Source organism: Cavia porcellus, unplaced genomic scaffold (assembly GCF_034190915.1).
Source record: "Cavia porcellus strain 051 isolate PalLab524CR breed Dunkin Hartley unplaced genomic scaffold, mCavPor4.1 scaffold_7, whole genome shotgun sequence".
Lineage (NCBI taxonomy): Eukaryota > Metazoa > Chordata > Mammalia > Rodentia > Caviidae > Cavia > Cavia porcellus.
Window position 1 is genome coordinate 38302256 of NW_026947490.1, and position 20597 is coordinate 38322852.

Consider the following 20597-nt stretch of genomic DNA (forward strand, 5'->3'; position numbering starts at 1 on the left):
CTGCATAGTGAGACCCTGTCTCAAAAAGACCAAAAAAAAAAAAAGAGTTAAATGGGTGGTGACTGTAGAAGATTTGTGCTCCTGTGGGAAACTATATTGCACCTTTTTGGGTAATAAGATTATAGTTTTGTTCATAGTCTTTGAGACATTTTTTAATCTCATTTTTTATCTTTCCATTTAAAGTTATGCTTTCTAACACATTTTATCAGTCGTTAGTGTTTCAATTTTTTCCTACCCACTTGACACCACTGAAAATTAAAACTCTTCCTCTTCAAAAGCCCTATAAGCTGAAACTTGGATGACATAACATGAGTTTCAGAGAACTCACAACAAATTGTGTATAGGCAAACTTTGTAGGTGCTACTTGGCAGATCACTCAGAAAATTTTATGGGAACATGCAGTCCTATCAACAGGCAGTCATGCTACAAATATTCAGCAATTAGTCTTTTTTTAAAAAAATTATTTTCGTAGAAACTCTTCACAACCAGCAAAAACTCCTTACCAAAAAAAAAAAAATTCCCTACAATCAAGTCTCAATAGATGGTTCAGCTGGTTTTTAAAAGGTGACTGACTGGGAAATAAACTGTTCAAAAGAAAACAGAATGTCTGTTTTTCCCTCTGACAAGGAATGAAGAGACTCTTCTTCATTGAATTTTTGTCAGGTGCTTCTAAGCACTATATGCTTCAGCCATGGGGTTCTTCCATACCAAGCCTGTGTTGCCTAGATGCAGAAGAAGCAAATATCTCGCTACATCGGTTCAGTTCTTCACTTCATATATCTGATCACCCTGAATTTATGAGTGGTCAATTTTCTCAACCCACACCATTCAAGTGACATCTGATACCTTGGCCTGCTTTCAGCAAGAATCCTGTTAAGCCATTTAAATTGACGGCCTTTGTAATGATTTGTGGGCAGGGGATTTGACTTAGCATTATCCGCAAGGTCGCAAGTTCAATCCCTGGTACTAAAAAAAAAAGTCTCCAGATTCTTGATACTTTTGAGGTGGGTTCTTGAACAACAGTATAGGAATCCAAGCAGCCAAACTGATAAATCTGAAATTTAATTAACTGAACTCAGAACTACTTATATAATGACCCCCTCGTTTCACGGTCCAAATAAGTGGCACCGAACTGGAAAGTTACATGTAGGCAGCCACTGAAACTGAGACTGATCACATGTGTATGCTAAAGCAAGGCCAGCCCAGAAAAAACAGAAAGACCAAAACAAGCTATATAAACAAGTTATGGGTTGCTAGGCAGACCGGCTGAAATTGACATCATCTTGCCCAGTATAAATAAAGGTGCTATGGTGGTTGAGCAGTTCCTTTCCTCCCTTCAGGAACTTAAGGGCTCCACCTGACCTGTCTTTTCTTTATTTTTCTCATCCTCTCTCAGTCTTTAACCCCAAGAACCTCAGGAGCTGCATTGGCTCAAGACAGTTACAGAGTTTTTAAAAGAGAGAATCACAAAAGACATCCTGTTGGAAACAATTTAGCTAGGATCTTACATTAATTTTTGGTTGAAAGCTGTATCCTGCTTCTTTTGTTGAGCGGGTTAATTTTTCTCCTGTGGGTACAGCTCATTCTGCTTTTTTCATGGGACTTATATCCTGGGTAATTTTCCATTTTCCTGGGTCACATACAGGGCACTAGTTAAATGCAGGGCTCAAGATGGCGTCAACTATGCCACGCTACAATTTTCTCTTAGTTATTTTCCATCTGCTGACGCTTGTCCTGCTCCTTTTCTATAATTCCAAACTTATATTTGTTGTGTTCAAATTTTTTGGTTTGACCTAAGACAAAGCACTGATTAGTTCAGGCTGGCCTTGAACTCACTATGTAGCCCAGGCTGGCCCTGAACTCTTAGTGACCCTTTTGCCTCTGCCAGATGAGTGCTGGGATTACAGGTGTGTACCACCACGCTTGGTTTTGCGTTCAGATTTGATCCCAATTCTGTATTGGGTCTGTCTTCTTCTACTATAATATTTTATGAACAAAATTTGCCTTTACTATTTTAAATATAGTCTGGTTCTGGTTTTTTTTCTTTAAAATGTGTAAGAAGATCAAGTAAGAAATACTACTAAGATAAAACAGTATTGTTTCTGGGTTGAACACAAACAATGGCTTTATGTGTCAGGAAGCTTCTGTCAGAACCAGTGCAGAGAGAGACACGTTCCTCCACAACCACATGCAACATCTGTCCCATGGGCTTCAAATGTGCTGTAGAATGAATCCCAAAGCTTTAGTCTACACGGGTTTAAAGAGAAAAAATGTAACAGTGAGTGCAGTTTACTTCAGAGTGACTTTATGGTACTGCAATTTATTTGATTTTGGGGCTGGAAAAGTACATGAAATAGTGTCTTTAAACATTGCTGTGATGCCCTGCAGACTATACTGCATGGAAATCTGAATGAGTGTTTTCGTTTCTGTCTTTTCCTTTACTTACTTTCTTTTTTAATTTTTTTTTTTTTTTGAGACAAGGTCTCACTATATATTTCACCCTGACCTTGGATCTCAAGATGAAACCTAGGCTGGCCTTGAGTTTGCAGTGATCCTCCCGTCTCAGCCTCTTGAGTGCTGCAGTTACAGGCCTGCACTACCACACATGGCTCCGCTCTTTTCTTTTTTTTCTTTCCTTGTAAATATTGGGGATTGAATTTGAATCCAGGACCTTTTCACTGAACTACATCCATCTTCAGACCTTTATAAATTTTTTATTTTGAGACAGGATTTTGGTAAATTGCTCAACTGTCCAGTTTGGGCTAGAATTTAGGCTCTTAAAAGTACAGGATTATAGGCCTGTGTCACCAAACTCTGTAAGAGCAGTAAGCCATGTGTAGTGGTGCATGCCTATAATCCTAGCACTAAGGAGGCTGAAGCAATCACTTTGAGTTCGATGCCAGCCTCCATTACAAAGTGAGTTCAAGGTCAGCCTGAAATGCATAGTGAGACCCTGTCTCAAAAAAAAAAAAAAAAAAAAAAAAAAAAAACAAGAGTATGATCAGTAGGCTTGTGGGCACAGCCTATAATGCCAGTCCTCTTGGAAATTGAGGCAGGAGGATTACAAATTCAAATTCAAATTCAAACCCAGTCTGGTGAATTTAGCAAGACCCTATCCCAAATAAAAATTTAAAAAGGATCGCAGTGTAGTTCTGTGCGAAGACCCTTGCCCAGTCCACAGTATTAAGAAACAAACAAAAAAGAGCTGTTTAGTGTTAGGAGTGTCGAATCTGTTTTTCTTAAAGCCCTTCTAGATGTCTTTTCTCTCTGCTTGCATTTGGTAGTCCACAAAGCCAAGGCCGTGTTCCTTGGGGACTACATTACCCAGAGGACCTGCGCTGTGCTCCTGCTAAGCTCGACCTATGAAAGGGCTTTTCCGTGCCACCGACGGGCGTCAAGGCGGGGCTTCCGGCGCACACCTGGCGACAGTCATCTTGGGCTCTCTGGTATCTGCCTACTGCACGCGATTTTTCAGCGGTCAGTGGATAGACATAGAGTGAGCAGAAAGACTGGAGAGCTAGTGTAGTCCCCGCTGACGGAGACGGCTCTGAGGATTACCAAAGGGCGCTGCGGAGTGACTGCAGTTACGGCGGAGTCCGCCTCTTGTGGCTTTATCCCACCTACAGGCTTTGATGGTGACGCTTGCCCGGAAGGACCCGGTTCAGGTTAGTGTTGCGCCCCCTTCACCGATCTAATCAGTCCAGACTCTCACCTCCCAATCCTACAGACCCCACCGCTGGGCACGCGCTCTTGGCTGTTTCAGTCTGAAGGTTGCGTTCCCGGTTTCTGTCGCTCCGCGAGCTAGAGAGCGGAAAGGGCCGCAATGTGAGGAGCTGGAGTTGGGATCGAGGGGGCACTTTAGGGAATTTGTGGCCTGTCTCCTGTCTTTAGGAAATTGCTGGGGGATGAGTCACACGTGGCTTGGCAGCGTGAGCGAGGGATGAGTCACGCGTGGTTTGGCAGCCTGAGCGGAGGATGAGTCACGTGTGGCTCGGCTGTCTGTGATTAGGCCCACATTCGGAGGACGCTGTGGCGGCTTATCCGGAGGGACCAGAACTCAGAATCGCTCTGAGTTGAGACTAAAAGGTTTCTTATAGGCTGTCAAGCAAAGGGCAGAGGAGCGATAGAGTGAAACTTGAGGAAACCTTGAAGAGGTTACCTCTGCCGACTCCTGGATGATTGCTGTAATGTAGCCAGAGCACTAGTGCTGTTGACTGCCGCGGGTCCTCCCTTCGCTGAAAATGAAAGTTAAAACTGAAACAGGATTTGTAGGCGGTGGATTTAATTGGAGAGTAAGAGAAAGGTCAAGGACTTAATTAAGCTCGAGGAACTGACAAAATTCTTTTATGCTGGCCCTATAACGGAAAGCAAAAGAGGATAGACAGAGGCTTCGATTTAAGAAACTGATAGTGCAGATCTGAAGAGGTGGCTCAAATTGAGCTGAAAAAAAATCAAGACAGGTTTTCAATATTTTCTGGAGTGGACTAGAGGCTGGTTGGTCATGACCTCAATTCTGCTTTTGCGACATGGCCCTGGGAGAAGTCCTTTTGCTTGAGGGAACCACTTAAATTTTCATTAGGTGGTTATTTTTGCTTGGGACAGTCTCAGTCTCTCCCTCTCTCTTTTTTTTTTTTTTTTTTTTCTTTTTCGTCTTTTTCAGACAGGGTCTCATGCAGTTCAGGCTGGTCTTGAACTCACTTTGTGACTCAGGCTGGTCTCGCAACGATCCTCCTGCCTCAGTCTCCCGAGTGCTGGGATTACAGGCGTGAGCCACGCCCGGCGCAGTCTCAGTCTCTTTAAGAGTCTCCTGGAAGCCACGTGACACTCAATTTAGGGCAGTCATCTTAGAAGCTTAATGATTCCGAGTTGTGGACATAGTCGCATGTGTCTGTAAATCCTTTATCTTGATATTGGTTTTGTCTTCTTGAGAGAGTTTCATGTAGTTTGGGCTAGTCTTAAACGCACTTTGTAATTCAGGGTGGCCTCAAAACTCCAGTGGTCCTCCTGCATCAGCCTCAAGGGTTAGGATCACAGGTGAGCACCAGCTCGACCGACTGATATCCTCAGTTTTGAAAGGGGATGATGATGTTATGTAAATTGGGGACCAATTCACCTGTTTTTCTAACCTTTTGACTGAAACTTCCCAAATAATTAACATACTTAGCTATAGAACTGAAAAGAGGTGTGACTCCACACTTTAGGCTAACAGAGGGCACAAAATAAAGGTCAAAAGTCTTTGTTCTACTTTTAGTTACCTATTGGGCTTCTTTAGACTCAAACAGTCAGTGTTGGGTTTGTTTTGCTTTGTTTTTTGCAAAAAAAAATTTTTTTTTAAGTCCCACTGCTTTAGAAGAAAGTATTAAAAGATGCTGTCACAGCACAAGGAGGTCCTTAAAGCAAGGATGGGGAACTTCAGTTTACTTCACGCATAGGATAGGTTATAGGTTTGCTAACTTCCTTCACAGAAAAAGAATTTACAAGATGCATTCGTGAGAGGTTTAAGGACAGAATTCAACAGGACACAGAATAGAATGCAGACTCAAGAGAGAGACACTGGTTAAGAGTAAGGGTTTTTATGTAGACTTAGGGATCTCCTCAGATGGAAGTACCTACCATATACTGGCAGGCTGTTAGAATGCAAATCTTCTGTTTCAAGTTGAAATATGTCCATTTTCTGTAAGAGAAAGTGTAATATACAGGTGAAAACCACAAGCCCAGGCTAATGTGTTTAAATCCTTAGGAAAAAGTATATGTGTGTGTTGGGGGGGGGGGCGGTGAATTTTCTAGAAAGAAAAAAGGCTTGCATAACTTTTGTGTCCTGAAGCTGCGGTTTTTCTTTTTTTTCTTTTCTTTTCTTTTTTTTTTTTTTTTTTTTTTGAGACAGGGTCTCACTGTGCGGTTTAGGCTAGTCTTGGGCTCACTTTGTAACCCAGGTTGGTCTCAAACTTGCAACAATCCTGCCTCAGCCTCCCAAGTGCTGGGATTACAGGACTACGCCACCATGCCCAGCTGCAGTTTTTCTTAATAATTTTATTTGTTTGAGACAGAGTCTATGTAGCTATGTAGTTTAAGCTGATCGTGAACTCACCATGTTGCCCGCCCTAGCCTAAAACTTGGGTGATCCTTCTGCCTCAGGCTCTCAAGTACTGGGATTACAGGTGTGTGCCATCATGCCAAGTTTTAACATTACAATTTTCATTATCTTCTTTTTACATTCATTCATTCACTTATGTATTCTTGGATATTGAACCCAAGGCCTTCACACTAAGCTGTGTCCCAAGATCTTTTGTTTTGAGACCAGTCTCTGTATTACCAGCACTGGGAACCTCTTACCTCAGTCTGTCAATGCTAAGATTATGGGATGTACCACCATGCCAGGTTTATATTGGCATTTTATTATCAAACCTGTACAGAAAGCCAAATGTTTATTCAAGGGTACATATGCCCCTTGGCAGGGACACAAAGCAGTATATTGCTTTTTTTTTTTAATTGGTACTGAGGAATCGAACTCACGACTACACACTTGTAAAGCAGGCACTTATGCCCCTGAGCTAAATCCCCAGCTCACAAAGCAGTATATTAAGATAGGCTGAAGGACGTATTTTTGGAAAAGCTAGTAAAACTGGGAATACCTCTAATGGCTGTTGGTTAAGATATTAGAGGAGTGGCTGGAAACTATCAGTAACAGCTGGAGCATTGTTTAAAGCTCCTTTTTCATGTTTTTTGTTTTGTGGTACCAGGAATCAAATTTAGGACCTTACGCTTGCCAGCAGGTGTTTGTACCACTGAGCTATATCCTTGGCCCATGAAACTCCTTTTTATGTCTGGTTTAGTTCTGGTTTTACGTTTTTGTTTATTTGTGAGACAGGGTCTTGCTATGAGGTTCATGATGGTCTGAACTCACTGTTTAACTCAGGCTGGCCTTAAACTTGAGGTGCCTCCCAAGTGCTGAAATTATAGATGTATGCCACCTACACCTGGCAGTGTTTTTAATTATTTACCTTTTGGTCATACTTTTTTGCTGGGGGTTTAAGACTAAATCACAATAAGATATATATTACTTGGGCATGGTAGCTTTGTTTAGAAAGCTGTTTCCAAGAGTCTTGTTAGAGTTTTTTTATTTATTTTCTTTACCTGTATCTATTGATATATGTGCATGTACCCGCTCTGGTTTTCTTTTTTGAAGCAAAATTTAGAACCCTTTAGTAGTTGTACATAGGGTAATAGCATTGACAAAAGTCAAAGCATAGCCCCTATTAGTTTAGGACTAGTTAACTAGATTAGTTAACGACCACGGATAGACCTGCCCAAAATACAAGTGTACCTCATTTATACAATTTTTAAAACTGTTTAGTTAGAGCCAATAGATATAGAGGTATTGGTGGTATTTTCTTTTGTTTCAAGTTTTGTTTTTGTATACTAGAGATTGAACTGAGGGCCTTTGTACTGAGAGACATCAGCAGACATTTTTCTTAGTTTTGTTTTGACACCAGGTCTCAGTAAGTTGCACAGCTGGGCTGGAACTTGTGGTCCTCCTGCCTTAGCTGCCCAGGGTATGCTCCAGCTGTATATAGATCAAATGTAGATTAAATAGCAGAACTAAATTGTATCAGATACAAAGCAGAGAAGGCAAAAGATTTTGATCACTTTATATATGCTTGATGTTTAGATGTAGTATATATTATATAGAAGAGCACTTATTAGTTGCTTTGTATCAAACATGTATGTTTAAGTTTATAAACTGCATTTTGACAAAAATTAGTCTTTAGATCAGTATAATTAAAACACTTTATAACAAGTTTACATTTAAATAAATTTTTAACTCTCTTAAAAGTATTTTTAAAAGTAATTAAGAGCCCAATAGCAAAAAATATAAAATTTTTTTAGCCTACTTTTTGTAAATTTTACCAAGAGTAGATCAACTTTTTTTTTTTTTCTTTTTCTTTTTCTTTCTCTTTTTTTCTGGTACCGGGGATCGAACTCACGACCACCTGCTTGCAAGGCAGGTACTTATGCCGCTGAGCTAAATCCCCAGCCCCCAACATTTTATTTTTAAATGGGAAAAAAAAAAACTGATACAGAATTTCAAAGCAACATAATAGAACATTAACAATGGTTAATATATATTGCATATTGTTATCTTTGAAAGTGTCACTCAGATAAAACAATGAAAACACAAATTATCTTTTTGATGAACAGATTAATACTATAATTATCTTTTATATATCTTTTCTCTCCATTTTTTTCTCCTCCCTATCTCAGTTGTTCCTTCTTTTGGAGCAGTTTCTTCGCCTTTCACTTTCACAATATCCATTGTATATTTTGGGTCTTACTTACTCTTTCAGTTTTTTACAGTAGGGAGACAATATGATTATGTGTGTGAGTCTAATTTATTTTACTTGTGAATATGGTCTCAAGTAGCATCTCTTTACTTATAAAAGCCTTCTTTATAGCTGAGTAGTACTCCATTGTATAAAAGTAACACATCTTTTTTATCCATTCCTCAGTTGATGAGCATTTGGGTTGTTTCCAAGACCTAGCTATGACATTGTGCTGCTATAAACATAGGTGCACATATATCATTGTGGTATGATGTTTTCAATTCTTCTGGGAAAATACTCAAAAGGGGACTAACTGGGTCGAATGGAACCTCTAATTCTAGTTTTTTAAAGAATCTCCAATTGATTTCTGCAGTGGTTTTACCAGTCTACACTCCCCCCAGTAATGCACAAGGGTTCCTTTTTCCCCACAGCCTCTCCAGCATTTGTTACTGGTTGATTTCTTATTGATAGTCATTCTTTATGGAGTGAGATGGAATCTTGGTGTTGTTTTATTTCTCATTTCTCAAATGGCCAGTGTTGTTGAATGTTTTTTCATATATTTACTTGCCATTTGTATTTCTTCGTCTGAGAAGTGCATGTTCTCAATTCTTTATATGTTCCAGATAGAACTTTGGCTGAGAGACTGTTGGCTAAAATATTTTCCTATTCTGTGGGGTGTCTTTTCACTCTGTTGATGAGTTCTTTTGATGTGCAAAAATTTTTTGATAAGATGAGATCCCAGTTGTTGATTCTTTGAAGTACTTATTGTGCAGTTTGTGTTTTGTTCATGAACTTTCTGCCTACCCATATTTCTTCAAGATTTCTACTTTTTTTCCAATAGATTTAGTGTTTGTTTTGTTCTTAAAATTTTTTTCCAAATCCATTAGTGCTTCTGTCTTAATATTTATTTATTTATTGGCTTTTTGAGACAGAGTCTCACTTTGTAGCCCAGGCTAGTCTTGAACTTGCAGTACTCCTCCTGCCTCAGCTTCCCAAGCACTGGGATTACAGGAGTGCGCCACCAAACCTGGCTCTTTTAATATTTAGATATTGGTCCATTTTGACTTATTTTGGTGCATGATAGACATATGTCTAGTTTTAGTCTTTGGCATATGGAAAGCCAGTTTTTCCAGCATCATTTATTTTTTTTACCAGCACCATGTATTAAAAACGTTTTCTTCTGGTGAACATGTTTGGTCCCTTTGTGAAGGAGAGGGTGACTTAGTGTCTCTGTAATTGTGTCTGCATTTTCTAGTCTTCCACTAATCCTCAGGTCTTACTGTTTGTTTGTTTGGGTGGTTTGGGTTTTTTTTTTTTCCAGTATCGTGCTGATTTTATCATAATAGCTTTGTAGTATAATTTCAAGTCAGGGATTGAGGGGCCTCCTGCCTTGCCTTTGTTGTTGCCCAGGATTGCTTTTGCTATTCTAGATCTCTTCCATTTCCAAATGAATTTTAGGAATTCTTTTCCTTGTCGATTTGTGAGATATGCTAATGGTATTTTGATCAGGATTGCATTAAATTTGAACAGTTTTGGAAGTGTGGCCATTTTCACAATGTTGGTTCTTCCCATCCATGAGGAAGGAATATCTTTCCATTTTTTGATACCCTCTTTAATCTTCTTTTTCAGGGTACTGTAATTTTCAATGTATAGATCTTTTACATCCTTTGTTAGATTGATTCCTAAGTGTTTTTCTTTTTTTGGATGTTATTATAAGAAGTGTTGTTTCTATAATTTCTCTCTCAGTGAGCTTGTTGTTTACATACGGGAATACTATTGATTTTTTTTTTGAGTGTTGACTTTATATCTAGCTATGCTGCAGAATTTGCTTATTAACTCTAGTAGTCTTTTGTTTGGTGGAGTTTTTGGGGTCTTCTAGATAGAGTATTGTCATCAAGAGCAGATCAACATTTTTTTTTTTTTTGTCTTTTTCATTTTTATCGGTACCAGGGATCGAACTCACGACTGCCTGCTTGCAAGGCAGGCGCTTATGCCGCTGAGCTAAATCCCCAGCCCCAAGAGCAGATCAACATTTTAAGAAAATTTTGTTGTTATATAAATATTTTGAATTTTGAAAACTATAAGCCTTTTATTTTTTATTTGTTTCTTTGTTTATGTCTGAGGCAGAGTCTTGCTATGTACCCCAGGCTGGCTTGGAACTCAGTGATCAGCTCGCTTCAGCCTCCAAGTTCTGGGATTACAGGCACATGTCAGCACACCGAGCATTGTTTTTTAAAGAGACCTCATTTAATGTCCCAAGTGAAATTAGTAACAGTTATAGTATAACTGATTTTTTAGTAAATGACTAAATAGCCAGAAGTCTGTAAGAACAGTAAATTAATAAGAAAATAATATAAGCTTAAAAAAGTAAATAGAGCAGCCACAGGTACTTTTTAGTCAATTATTACAAACATAGCAGATGTGATTGAAATATAGTCAGTATAAGGGGCTGAGGATTTAGCTCAGCGGCATAAGTACCTGCCTTGCAAGCAGGCAGTCGTGAGTTCAATCCCCGGTACTGATAAAAATGAAAAGAAATAAAGAAATATAGTCAGTATAAACACAGAAAGAAAAACAAGCAATATGAATAACAAGAAAGCAAATACAGTAACAGTATAGGTTTACAAAACAAGATGATAGGAATTTGACAATGATTGTAATATTGTGTATTGTTGCCTTCAAGAGAGTTGCTTAGATTAACAGGTGTAGACCTGTAAAATTGATCTAAACATATGAGTATTAGGGAGAAGATTTAAATACATTTCAAGACCCAGAATTTACAATTGCAAGTTTCTTTCAGTAAATTTTCTAAGGGAAGCCCAGACTTACAGAAGCATTGAGGCATAGGGAAGTTGATCCATCCACTACCAAATAACTGATGAAAGGCCATCCTAATAAATGAGGCCCATAAGTTAGTCCTTAATGTCACCTTGCTCCAGAGCAGGTTTGAGGGGTTGGATGAACCCTCAAGACCTCACCATGAATGCCCATTGCCCACAGTCTTATTCTTTTCACAGGTACCTATGGGTGCAGAAGTGCTTACTAACCATGCACAGGTGAGTAGAAGGTGTCTCAGACTCATGGCCTCTTTATCTCCCAACCATATGGTCTTTAATTATGGTGTCCTGGAGTGGTGTACTGGCTAAGGCCCTGGCCATGAGGTCTAGGGTCTCTAAGGTTCCCTCAGACTTAGGGACTCAAATCTAAACTGAGGGTTATATGGAGAAGTCATCTTTCTGGCAGCCTCTAGAATGCTGCACAAATGGTATTAGAAGCACAGGGGACCAATATGTGCAGGTATGTGTAGGGGAAACAGAGCTGGAAATATTTAGAAACTGAAGGTCTCCATTATGTTTTGGAACAGAGGGTATGGAGGAAGACCCAGACAGCAGGCTGAGCATATGTGTCAGTTTTCTTCATGTTATGAGCCAAGAAACATTTCTGGTTTGATTTGGTTTTGTGAGACAGTCTCATTATATGGACCAGGCTGGCCTTGAACCATGGCAATCCTCTTGCTTCAGTCTTCCTGAGTGCTGGGATTACAAGTGTGTGCCAACATGCCTCTTGCCAAGGAACATTTAGAATAGAGGTAACCTGAATCAAGGATTAGCAGATTTCCCTTGGCTGCAAAGTGAAGTATAGATATTAGGGGCAATGAAGGAGGTTACTATAGTAGTCTAGATGAATATTGATTTTGGCCAAGTAGGAGTGGTAGCCACGGAGGTAGAGTATCTTAGGAATCTGACTGCACTTTCTGATGTGAACAGTCAGATATAACATATTTACCAAGGGAAGAAGTCAGTTGTAGAAGTGAATTTCTTTTTTTCTTTTTTTTGGGGGGAGTACTGGGAATCGAACTCTAGGACCTTAGGCTTGCCAAGCAGGTATTGTGTCACTGATCTATATCCCCAGCCCGTGTGGGAATGAATTTCAGGGAGAACATTAGGAATTAGGTTTTGGACATATTAAGTCAGAAATGTTCCAGAGACTTTCAAGTAGAAGTACTGAGTGGATAGCTCAACAACAAACAGGTCTGGAGTTCAGGATGTTCAGATGCAGACATAACAAGGTGTGTAGACCAGGGTAGGTTGTGAGACACTAAATATATTTGAGAGGAGATCTTTAGATGGTGAGTGAGGGCAAAACCACTAATGTGCACTGTGTTAGTAGCTTTTTGTCATAGTAAAAAAATACCTGATAAAAGAACTTCACAGGAAGAAAGATTTATTTACACTCACGGTTTTGGAAGTTTTAGTTCATGGCAGTTTGCCTCATTGTTTTGGGCTGTGGTAAGGCAGGGCATCATGGTGGGAAGTGAATCATGGAGCAAAGCTTTTCACTTAATGGCAGCCAGATAGTAAAGAGAGAGAAAGGTGCCAAGATCCTATTATATTTTTCAAGGGCGTGCCCTCAGTGCCCTAATGTCCTTCATTTAGGCACTATGATCTAAAGGATCCATCATCTCCTAGTAGTGCCATCAGCTGGAAACCGAGCTTCAATACATTAGCTTTTGAGGACATTTAATATTCAAGCCATAACAACCATGGAATGTGAGGGCAGGGTTGAAGGACTAGGTCCCTTTTTTGGGCTCCTAAATGGAGTTGGTAAACATTATAACCAGCATTGAGAGAGAATAGGAGGCAGAGGGTGGATCTGATAATGGGACAAGGCTTCCAAGGAGAATGCCATGAGATGGTTGTAGAAACACAACATTAATGGAAGTGAATTGACAGTAAGACCAGGGCCTGTGCTTATTCTATCCTTTAAAGGTTCACCAGACTTTTGTGGTGACCTGTGTCAGCCTGGTGAGCTTTACCCAGGCTCATGGCTGACATGGGAGATAGTCAGTGAATTGGAGAGGAGGGCTCCAGGCTTCCTTTGGGACTTTGAGCCATCAGAGGTCTGTGGCAGGATAGAGTCAAGGTTGCATGTCCTAAGCACTTTCTGGAGTGCATAGCGGAAAGTAGAAAGGTGAGAAGATGCCTATAGGGAGCAGTGGGGTTGTCAGTGGTCGTAGGAGGTAAGAAGTACAAGGAAGATGACATGATGATCCAAGGTACTTGGCCCTCCGAGCTCTAGGGGAAAAAATGAGCTTGTGTTTGTTTGTACAGAGGCATGAATTTGGAGCCCAGAGAAATTTACTGTGAGAAGAGGGGATGGGGTCCTTTGTGTGATGAGCTCACAGCTTTGATAGCATTTATCTACACACATGTCTTAATGGTCATGAGTAACACAGAGACCAGTAGAAGTATGAGGGGAGAGGGAGCAGCAGTGGCATCCAGCCTTGTTATCTTCTGTGTAATGAGCTAGGGAGAAGGGGGAGCAAGACTTAGACGGATATTCCTAAGGGAAGAAGCTACTCAGGGACCTTGCTCTCTGTCATGTAGGGCAGAGTGACTTTTGGGGATGTGGCTGTGGACTTTTCCTGGGAAGAGTGGAAGCTTCTTGATGAGACACAGAGACTCCTGTACTTGGATGTGATGCTGGAGAACATTGCCCTTGTGGCCTCACTGGGTAAGTCCCTCTCACTTTCCCCATCACGGCCTGGCTCTTTCTTTCTTCTTTACTTCTGGGTCTGTTTGCTTCTCACAGCCCCCTGTAGACACTGCTTCCTTTAAGTTTCTTGGGCAGGTGCTGAGTGTGTCACAGCTCGGCAAACTCTCTGTTTTTCTCTATGCCACCCTATCTCCTAGGACTGGAAACCTTGCAAGAGAAGATATGGGACAGGAGTCTTGCAGTGAACCCAGTGGCTCCTACCTACTATGGCCTTATTTGAAGAGTCACTATTCAGCATCATACCTCTTCTATATTGTGCCTACCTCCCTCCTACTGACATTTCCTGTTACTTGATGCAAGGAATTGCCAGTACCAATGTGGTCTCTAGTTTTGACATCATTATTCTGGTTCATATAAGATGTTCCTCTGTAGTTCTTTTTGTACTTACTTACTATGATCAATGGTGCAATAGAAATACCATGCACTATTGTTGTTTCCTCACTTGCTTTGTCTTACCATGTCTTTCACTTAGGACTTATATCTTCCCGGATTCATGTTGTTCAGCTGGAGGTGGGAAAACAGACCAGGCTGCCTGACACAGCTGACTTTACTCCAGCCATCTTGAGGAGTACTGGCTCTGGTAAGTCAGAAGTGAATGATGCCTTGACATTAAAACTGAGTTCTGGGGCTGTAGATTTAGCTCAGTGGCATAAGCATCTGTTTTACAAGTGTGTGGTCGTGAGTTTAATCCCCAGTACTAAAAAAAAAAAACAAAAAAAAACTGAGTTCTAATGGTACCAGGTACCCCTCTAGTGCCCATTGCTATTTTCATACCATGACTCATTTCATTCCTCCAAGTCCCATCCTTAATGCTCTTCCCCTTTGTGTCATTTCTACAGTGACTTCTGACCCTTGGCTAGCCACACCTTTCTGGCTTACGGTGGCATCCGTAATTCTCTCTCTCTTTTTTTTTTTTTTCCACCCTTGACATGTGAGATCATCCATAAGTCTTCATCATAATTTCTGCAGTGATCTCTACCACTAAGCTACATACAATGTGTTATGAGATGTGCACTTTTCAAAACAGACATGAGTGAGAGGCACAGCCCACTTTTTCTGTGCAGCATCTTTCTCTTATGTCATTTTGTCCAGACCTCACGTTATGATGTTGCCTTGCTCAGTATAACAGGCCTTTTCTCTTGCTGAGTTCAGCACTCATAGTTTCCCAAGAATCCTGTGTATTCATTTTTGATTGTGTAAGCCATGTATTTGTGATGGGCTCACCCCTTTCACACAAATTGCAATCTCCATATATATCAGTAACATTTTCTGCTTTCAGGTTGTTTGTTTCCAATGGAAGTTGAGGAGGCATCTTCTCAAGGAGAGTCACAAGTCAGGGCTCTGAATGCAGGTACTGCCACCCAGAAAGTCTGCCCTTGTGAGGTGTGTGGCCCAGTGATGAAGGACATTGTATTTCTGGCTGAGCATCAAGAAATACACCCTGGGCAGAAGCTTCATTCATGTGAGGCCTGTGGAAGACAGCTGTGGTTTTTTACAGATGTCCTTCAGCAGCACATTCAGGAGCAGCACATTGAAGAGAAAGATGTTGAGAGGTGTGAGGAGACAGCTGTGATTGTTAACAGCTCTAGCGCACACACCTCAGTGAGTTCCTTTATGTACATAGATGATGAAGAGGATCCCTTGGGCAGTTCAGGCCATCTCCCATACCAGGTTGGGAGTAATGAACAAAATCCACATACAAGCACTAGCTACAGCACAGCCTTTCAAACTAAGGAAAAACTTTATGAGTGCAGTGAATGTGGGAAATTCTTCAGTAACAAAATTGCACTTGTTTGGCACCAGAGAATCCACAGAGAACTGATGGAAAGTGGAAATATCCTGAGACCAGACTCTGTCCTTATTGCACATCCAAGAGTTCATACTGGTGAGAAACCATGTGAGTATGATGAACATGGGAAGTTCTTTAGCCAAAGCTCCAGCCTCATCCTACACCAGTGGGTTCAGTCTACTATAAAGCCTTATCAGTGCAGTGAATGTGGAAAAGCCTTCAGGTGCAAATCCAGGCTTGTTCAGCACCAGAGAATCCACACTGGAGAAAGGCCTTTTGAATGTACCAAGTGTGGGAAGTTCTTTAGACAGAGTTCTGTCTTTATTGAACACCAGAGAGTTCACACTGAAGCAAAACCTTATCAGTGCAATGAATGTGGGAAATTCTTTAGGAGTAAAGTAACGCTGGTTCGACACCATAAACTCCACACAGGTGAAAAGCCTTATGAATGCAGTGAATGTGGGAAATCATTTATTCAGAGCTCTTACCTTACTGCACATATGAGGGTTCATACTGGAGAAAAGCCTTATGCGTGCAGTGAATGTGGGAAAGCGTTCAGAATCAAAAACAAACTTGTGCGGCACCAGAGAATCCACACTGGAGAAAAGCCTTATGAGTGCACTGAGTGTGGGAAGTTCTTTAGAAGCAGAGTGATACTAGTTCGGCACCAGAGAATCCATACTGGAGAAAAGCCTTATGAATGCACCGAATGTGGGAAGTTCTTTAGAGAAAGCTCTAGCCTTATTTCACACCAGAGAGTTCACACTGGTGAAAAGCCGTATGAGTGCACTGAATGTGGGAAGTGTTTTAGCCATAGATCAAGCCTCAATTTACACCAGCGAGTTCATACTGGAGCAAAACCTTACGAATGCAGTGAATGTGGAAAAGCTTTCAGCCGTAAAGATGGACTTGTTCAACACCAGAGAATTCACAGTGAAGAAAGGCCTTATGAGTGCAGCATATGTGGAAAATTCTTCAAACAAAGCTCTGGACTCTTTGTACACCGGAGAATTCACAGAGGAACAAGGCCTTATCAGTGTAATGAATGTGGTAAAAACTACAGCAGGAGATCCCACCTTGTTCAGCACAAGAAATTTCACATTGGATAAAGGCTACCTAAATTGAACAAAATGTGAGAAAGCCTACAGCAGAAGCACTGTCCTCATTTATCATAAAACACAACACTGAAGTAAGGCCTTGTGCATGCAGCCTATGTGAAAAAGCCTACAGCAGCCGACACATACTTCTTCTACACTAGAGAAAGGACACTGGAGAATATGGCTGAAGCATTCATATATAATCTGATCCAGCACCAAAATAGACACATTGGAGAGATTATGTGACAGATGTACAAAATTTTTATATAAATGGGTTCAGAGGGTTCACACTAAATCAAAATTTTTGTAGCAATTTTAGAGCATTCTTTTAGAATAAAATTACACTTGTTGGGCACAAGAGAATGCCCACTGGGAATAGGACTGATGAGTACACTGAGTGTGTGAAATTGTTTTGCCAAAGCTCTGGCCTTACTGTACATCAGAAAGTTCACATCTGTTAGATGAGTGAATTGAATATGAATACTTTTTTAAGCCAAGGCTCCAACTTCACTTACAACAGAGTTCATATCAGAGCAAGGCCTTATCAGTACAAGAAATATGGGTAAGCATCCAGCCTTAATCCATATTTCTTTAGAAAGAGAATCCATACTGAAAAATGGACTTCTCAGTTCTAAAAATGTGAAAAATTATTTAGGTTCATGTGTGGCTTCATTAAGCATTGGAGAAGTCAATGCACAGGAGGAAAGTACAGTCATTGAAAAAGATAACAGTTGGTGACCTTTACTTACTTCCCACTGAGAAGGGCCTTAGGAGTATGGAAGATGTGCTGACTGTGTATTCACCATAAGGGTGGACATTGGAGGAACACTGTGAGAAACCATCAGCCAAATGTTAAATCTCACATCTGGATATCAACACTTAAGATTCCTTTTACTTACGTGGACATTCTCAGGACTGCATTGCACATTCTGATTTCATCCAAAGGCCCTGAGTATATCAATACCAGTACTTTTGGCTGAAGGTTCCTCACCTCTGCCACTTGGCAAGTATGAACTGTATAATTCCAGTATTCTCAGTGAGCACACACTTCAGTGGCCTTTCTCCTATTCCCTGGAGGCAAATCAGAAGTTGTTTAAGCATAATTATAATTGGAACTGAAACAGTATGTGAGTGATAACTGGGGATGACTTAAGCTCTAGGGTTTTACCCTACATAATGGTGCTTTCACAAATATTCTAGTCTAGTGACCATAGCTCTGAGAGATAGGGTTATGCAGATATACTCAGGACCATTCAACTTATGAATTACCTATGGCCACAATGACTGGCAGAGTATATAATCCAGCAGTTTTCTGGATTTCTGTAGCCTGCTTGGGCTGTTCACTTCAAAGCCACTGCTGCACTGGCAGGAAATGGGAGCCAGAGAAGAGATACTATAGTCCAGAGATAAAAGACTATTATCTCATGTAGAAATACCTTCATTAACAGTCTTCCTAAAGGATGGAGAGAATTATAGTGGAGTCAATATATGTACTCAAGCTGATTTTTCAAGAGGACTAGGAGGGGCCTGGGATATAACTCAGCAGCGCAGCACCTACCTGCCAAGCTCAAGGTCATTAGCTTGATCACTGGTATCGCCACTTCCCTAAGTCTAAAAAAAAGAGGACTAGAAGATCTGCATTTTTACATGGAACCATTTTTTGATGGTATATTGAGATATAATTGATATAAATTATAGACTTAAAGTCTTAACATGTAGAAACCCATGAAGCCACCATGATAATATACTCATCACCTGCAAAGTTACCTTGTATGCCCACCCATACAGAATTCCTATCTTCCCTGACTCTTCTACATCACCAGAGATTTACTGTCAGTATAAACTAGTTTGCTTTTCCTAGGATGTTATATAAATGACATCATAAAATATTTACTCTTTTTTTTTTTTTAAGAGATAGGATTTCACTATGCAGTTCAGACTGGCCTTGAATTCACTGTGTAGCCCAGGCTGGTCTTGAACTCACAGCAATCCTCCTGCCTCAGCCTCTGAGTGCTGGGATTACAGGCACGCGCCACCATGCCCGGCTTTTATCCGTCATTTGGAGGTTCATCCATGTTGCATGTATGAGTTTTTGTGTTCTCTGTTACTGGATCGTACTTTTTTTGGTATGAATATATCATAACGTGTTATTCTATATATCTGTTAATGGACTTTGGATTAGTTCCAGTAGAGGGTTATAACAAAGTTGTAATTAGCAATCTTGTACTAGTTAATACCTAGAAGTACATTACCTATATTAAAATGAGGTAAATGTTTATCATTCTATAGACTGACTATGGCAAAATTGTACCATGGTACATTTTTATTAGTATTACCTGATTCCAAATCTGTACCCTTGACATATGGTATGTCAGTCTTTAATTTTATGGATGATGCTCTTATAAAGAATATTCTTTATAAGATATCAATTTCCAGTTCTTTGTCAGTACAGAGAAGTATAATTATATATTGATTTCCTATCCTGGAAACTAGTATTTCTTGTTTTTGCTTTGTTTGCAGAGTCCATGGAATTTTCTCCATAAACCCCCATGTTGTCTGTAAAGAAAAGTTTTTTTTTTTAAAAAGTGGGAATTGTCAGATTTATTGCCATAGATTTGTACCAGAATAAAAAAGGGGCAGAGTGTTGCTTAGTACAAAAACCCTATGTTCACTTCTCAGTACCTAAAATACAAATCTACGAAGTGTTAATGACAACTGATTTAATCTGCTATCAGACTGTGTCTCCCCCAACACAAATTCTTGTATTGAAGCCCCACTGCCCAGTGTGATAGCATTTGGAGGTGAGGCTGTTGGGAGGTTAGGTTAGGTGAGGCAATGGTAGGATTAATGGCCTCATAAGTAGGAAAAGAGACCAAAATCCTTTCTCTCTCTGCCATGTTGGAATATATCAAGACAGCCATTTGTAAGCCAGGCAGAGAAGCCACCCCAAGAACCTAACCATATTGGCACCCTGATTTCAGACTGTTAGCTTCAGACCTATGAGAAGCAGATGTATATTTTTAAGCCACCTAATCTCTGGTATTCTGTTACGCAGTCTAGATTAAGATACAACCATTATAGGGAAAGGGGATGGAAAAGAATTAAGAGTGCTGTGTACATGTGCCAATGCCTCATGAGACTATAGTCATATACTGTAGATATGTACTAATAGTTGCTTTTAATTTAGCCTGACAGTGCACACTTGTAATCCCAGCATTCAGGAGGCTGAAGCAGTAGGATCATGAGTTCAAGACCAAACCTGGGCACATAGTGAGTTTAAAGCCAGCCTGAAGTACACAGACCCTGCCTCAAAAAATAAAAAGTAAATACATAGCCCTTCTCAAAAAGGAGAAATTTTTAAAAGTATGTAACCCATTAAATCAAGAATAAATGTGACTTTCTGCCTCAGGCACTGATAAGAAATGAATGTCATTTTCTTAACAAGTAGAAATAACATACAATGGGTGATAAAAATGATGAAATTAAAAAAAATTGAAACCGTAAGTCTAGTGAAAGATATTGCCAAGAATGGTAAGTATGGGTTAGGGAAGGATTTTGAGGGAGTTTAATGGCAATGTATCTTTTATTGTAATAAATTTTTAAAAACTCAAGCATAGTATTTTTTTATCACATCTATATGACAACTGCAACCCAGTTTTCATCATGGCAAATAGGCAGTGCCAGGACCAAGATCTCAGAAGACACACAAGGAGGTAAGTGCTCTGACTGTATTCACTTACAGGAACTAAGAATACACTGAATCCAACGCTGAAGCCAGGAATTGGCTGCAAAGGCATCTGGAACCACAGGGAGCTAAAAGGTTGACAAGCTCTC

General features: G+C 40.2%; 1 protein-coding gene across 2 annotated transcripts; it reads left to right on the forward strand.

Moving 5' to 3' along the window:
* Nucleotides 1-3392: 3392 nt before the first annotated feature.
* LOC100718196 (zinc finger protein 419-like) lies at nt 3393-20374 on the forward strand. 2 transcript variants are annotated; one of them, XM_003466606.5, is made up of 5 exons: nt 3393-3665; nt 11339-11377; nt 13709-13835; nt 14350-14457; nt 15157-20374. In XM_003466606.5, the coding sequence occupies exons 1-5, from the start codon at nt 3633-3635 to the stop codon at nt 16773-16775; spliced, it is 1926 nt and encodes a 641-aa protein (XP_003466654.2). In that variant the 5' UTR covers nt 3393-3632; the 3' UTR covers nt 16776-20374. The 2 variants fall into 2 exon arrangements, with proteins under 2 accessions (XP_003466654.2, XP_005002302.1); XM_005002245.4 differs by lacking the exon at nt 11339-11377.
* The last annotated feature ends 223 nt before the right edge of the window (nt 20375-20597 follow it).

Bases quoted from the DNA above. Each gene is read 5' to 3' on its own strand.
- LOC100718196 (XM_003466606.5), top strand. From the start codon at position 3,633: ATGGTGACGCTTGCCCGGAAGGACCCGGTTCAG. The intron at 3,666-11,338 runs GTTAGTGTTGCG...TTCTTTTCACAG, and splicing joins CCCGGAAGGACCCGGTTCAG to GTACCTATGGGTGCAGAAGT. The intron at 14,458-15,156 runs GTAAGTCAGAAG...TTCTGCTTTCAG, and splicing joins CTTGAGGAGTACTGGCTCTG to GTTGTTTGTTTCCAATGGAA.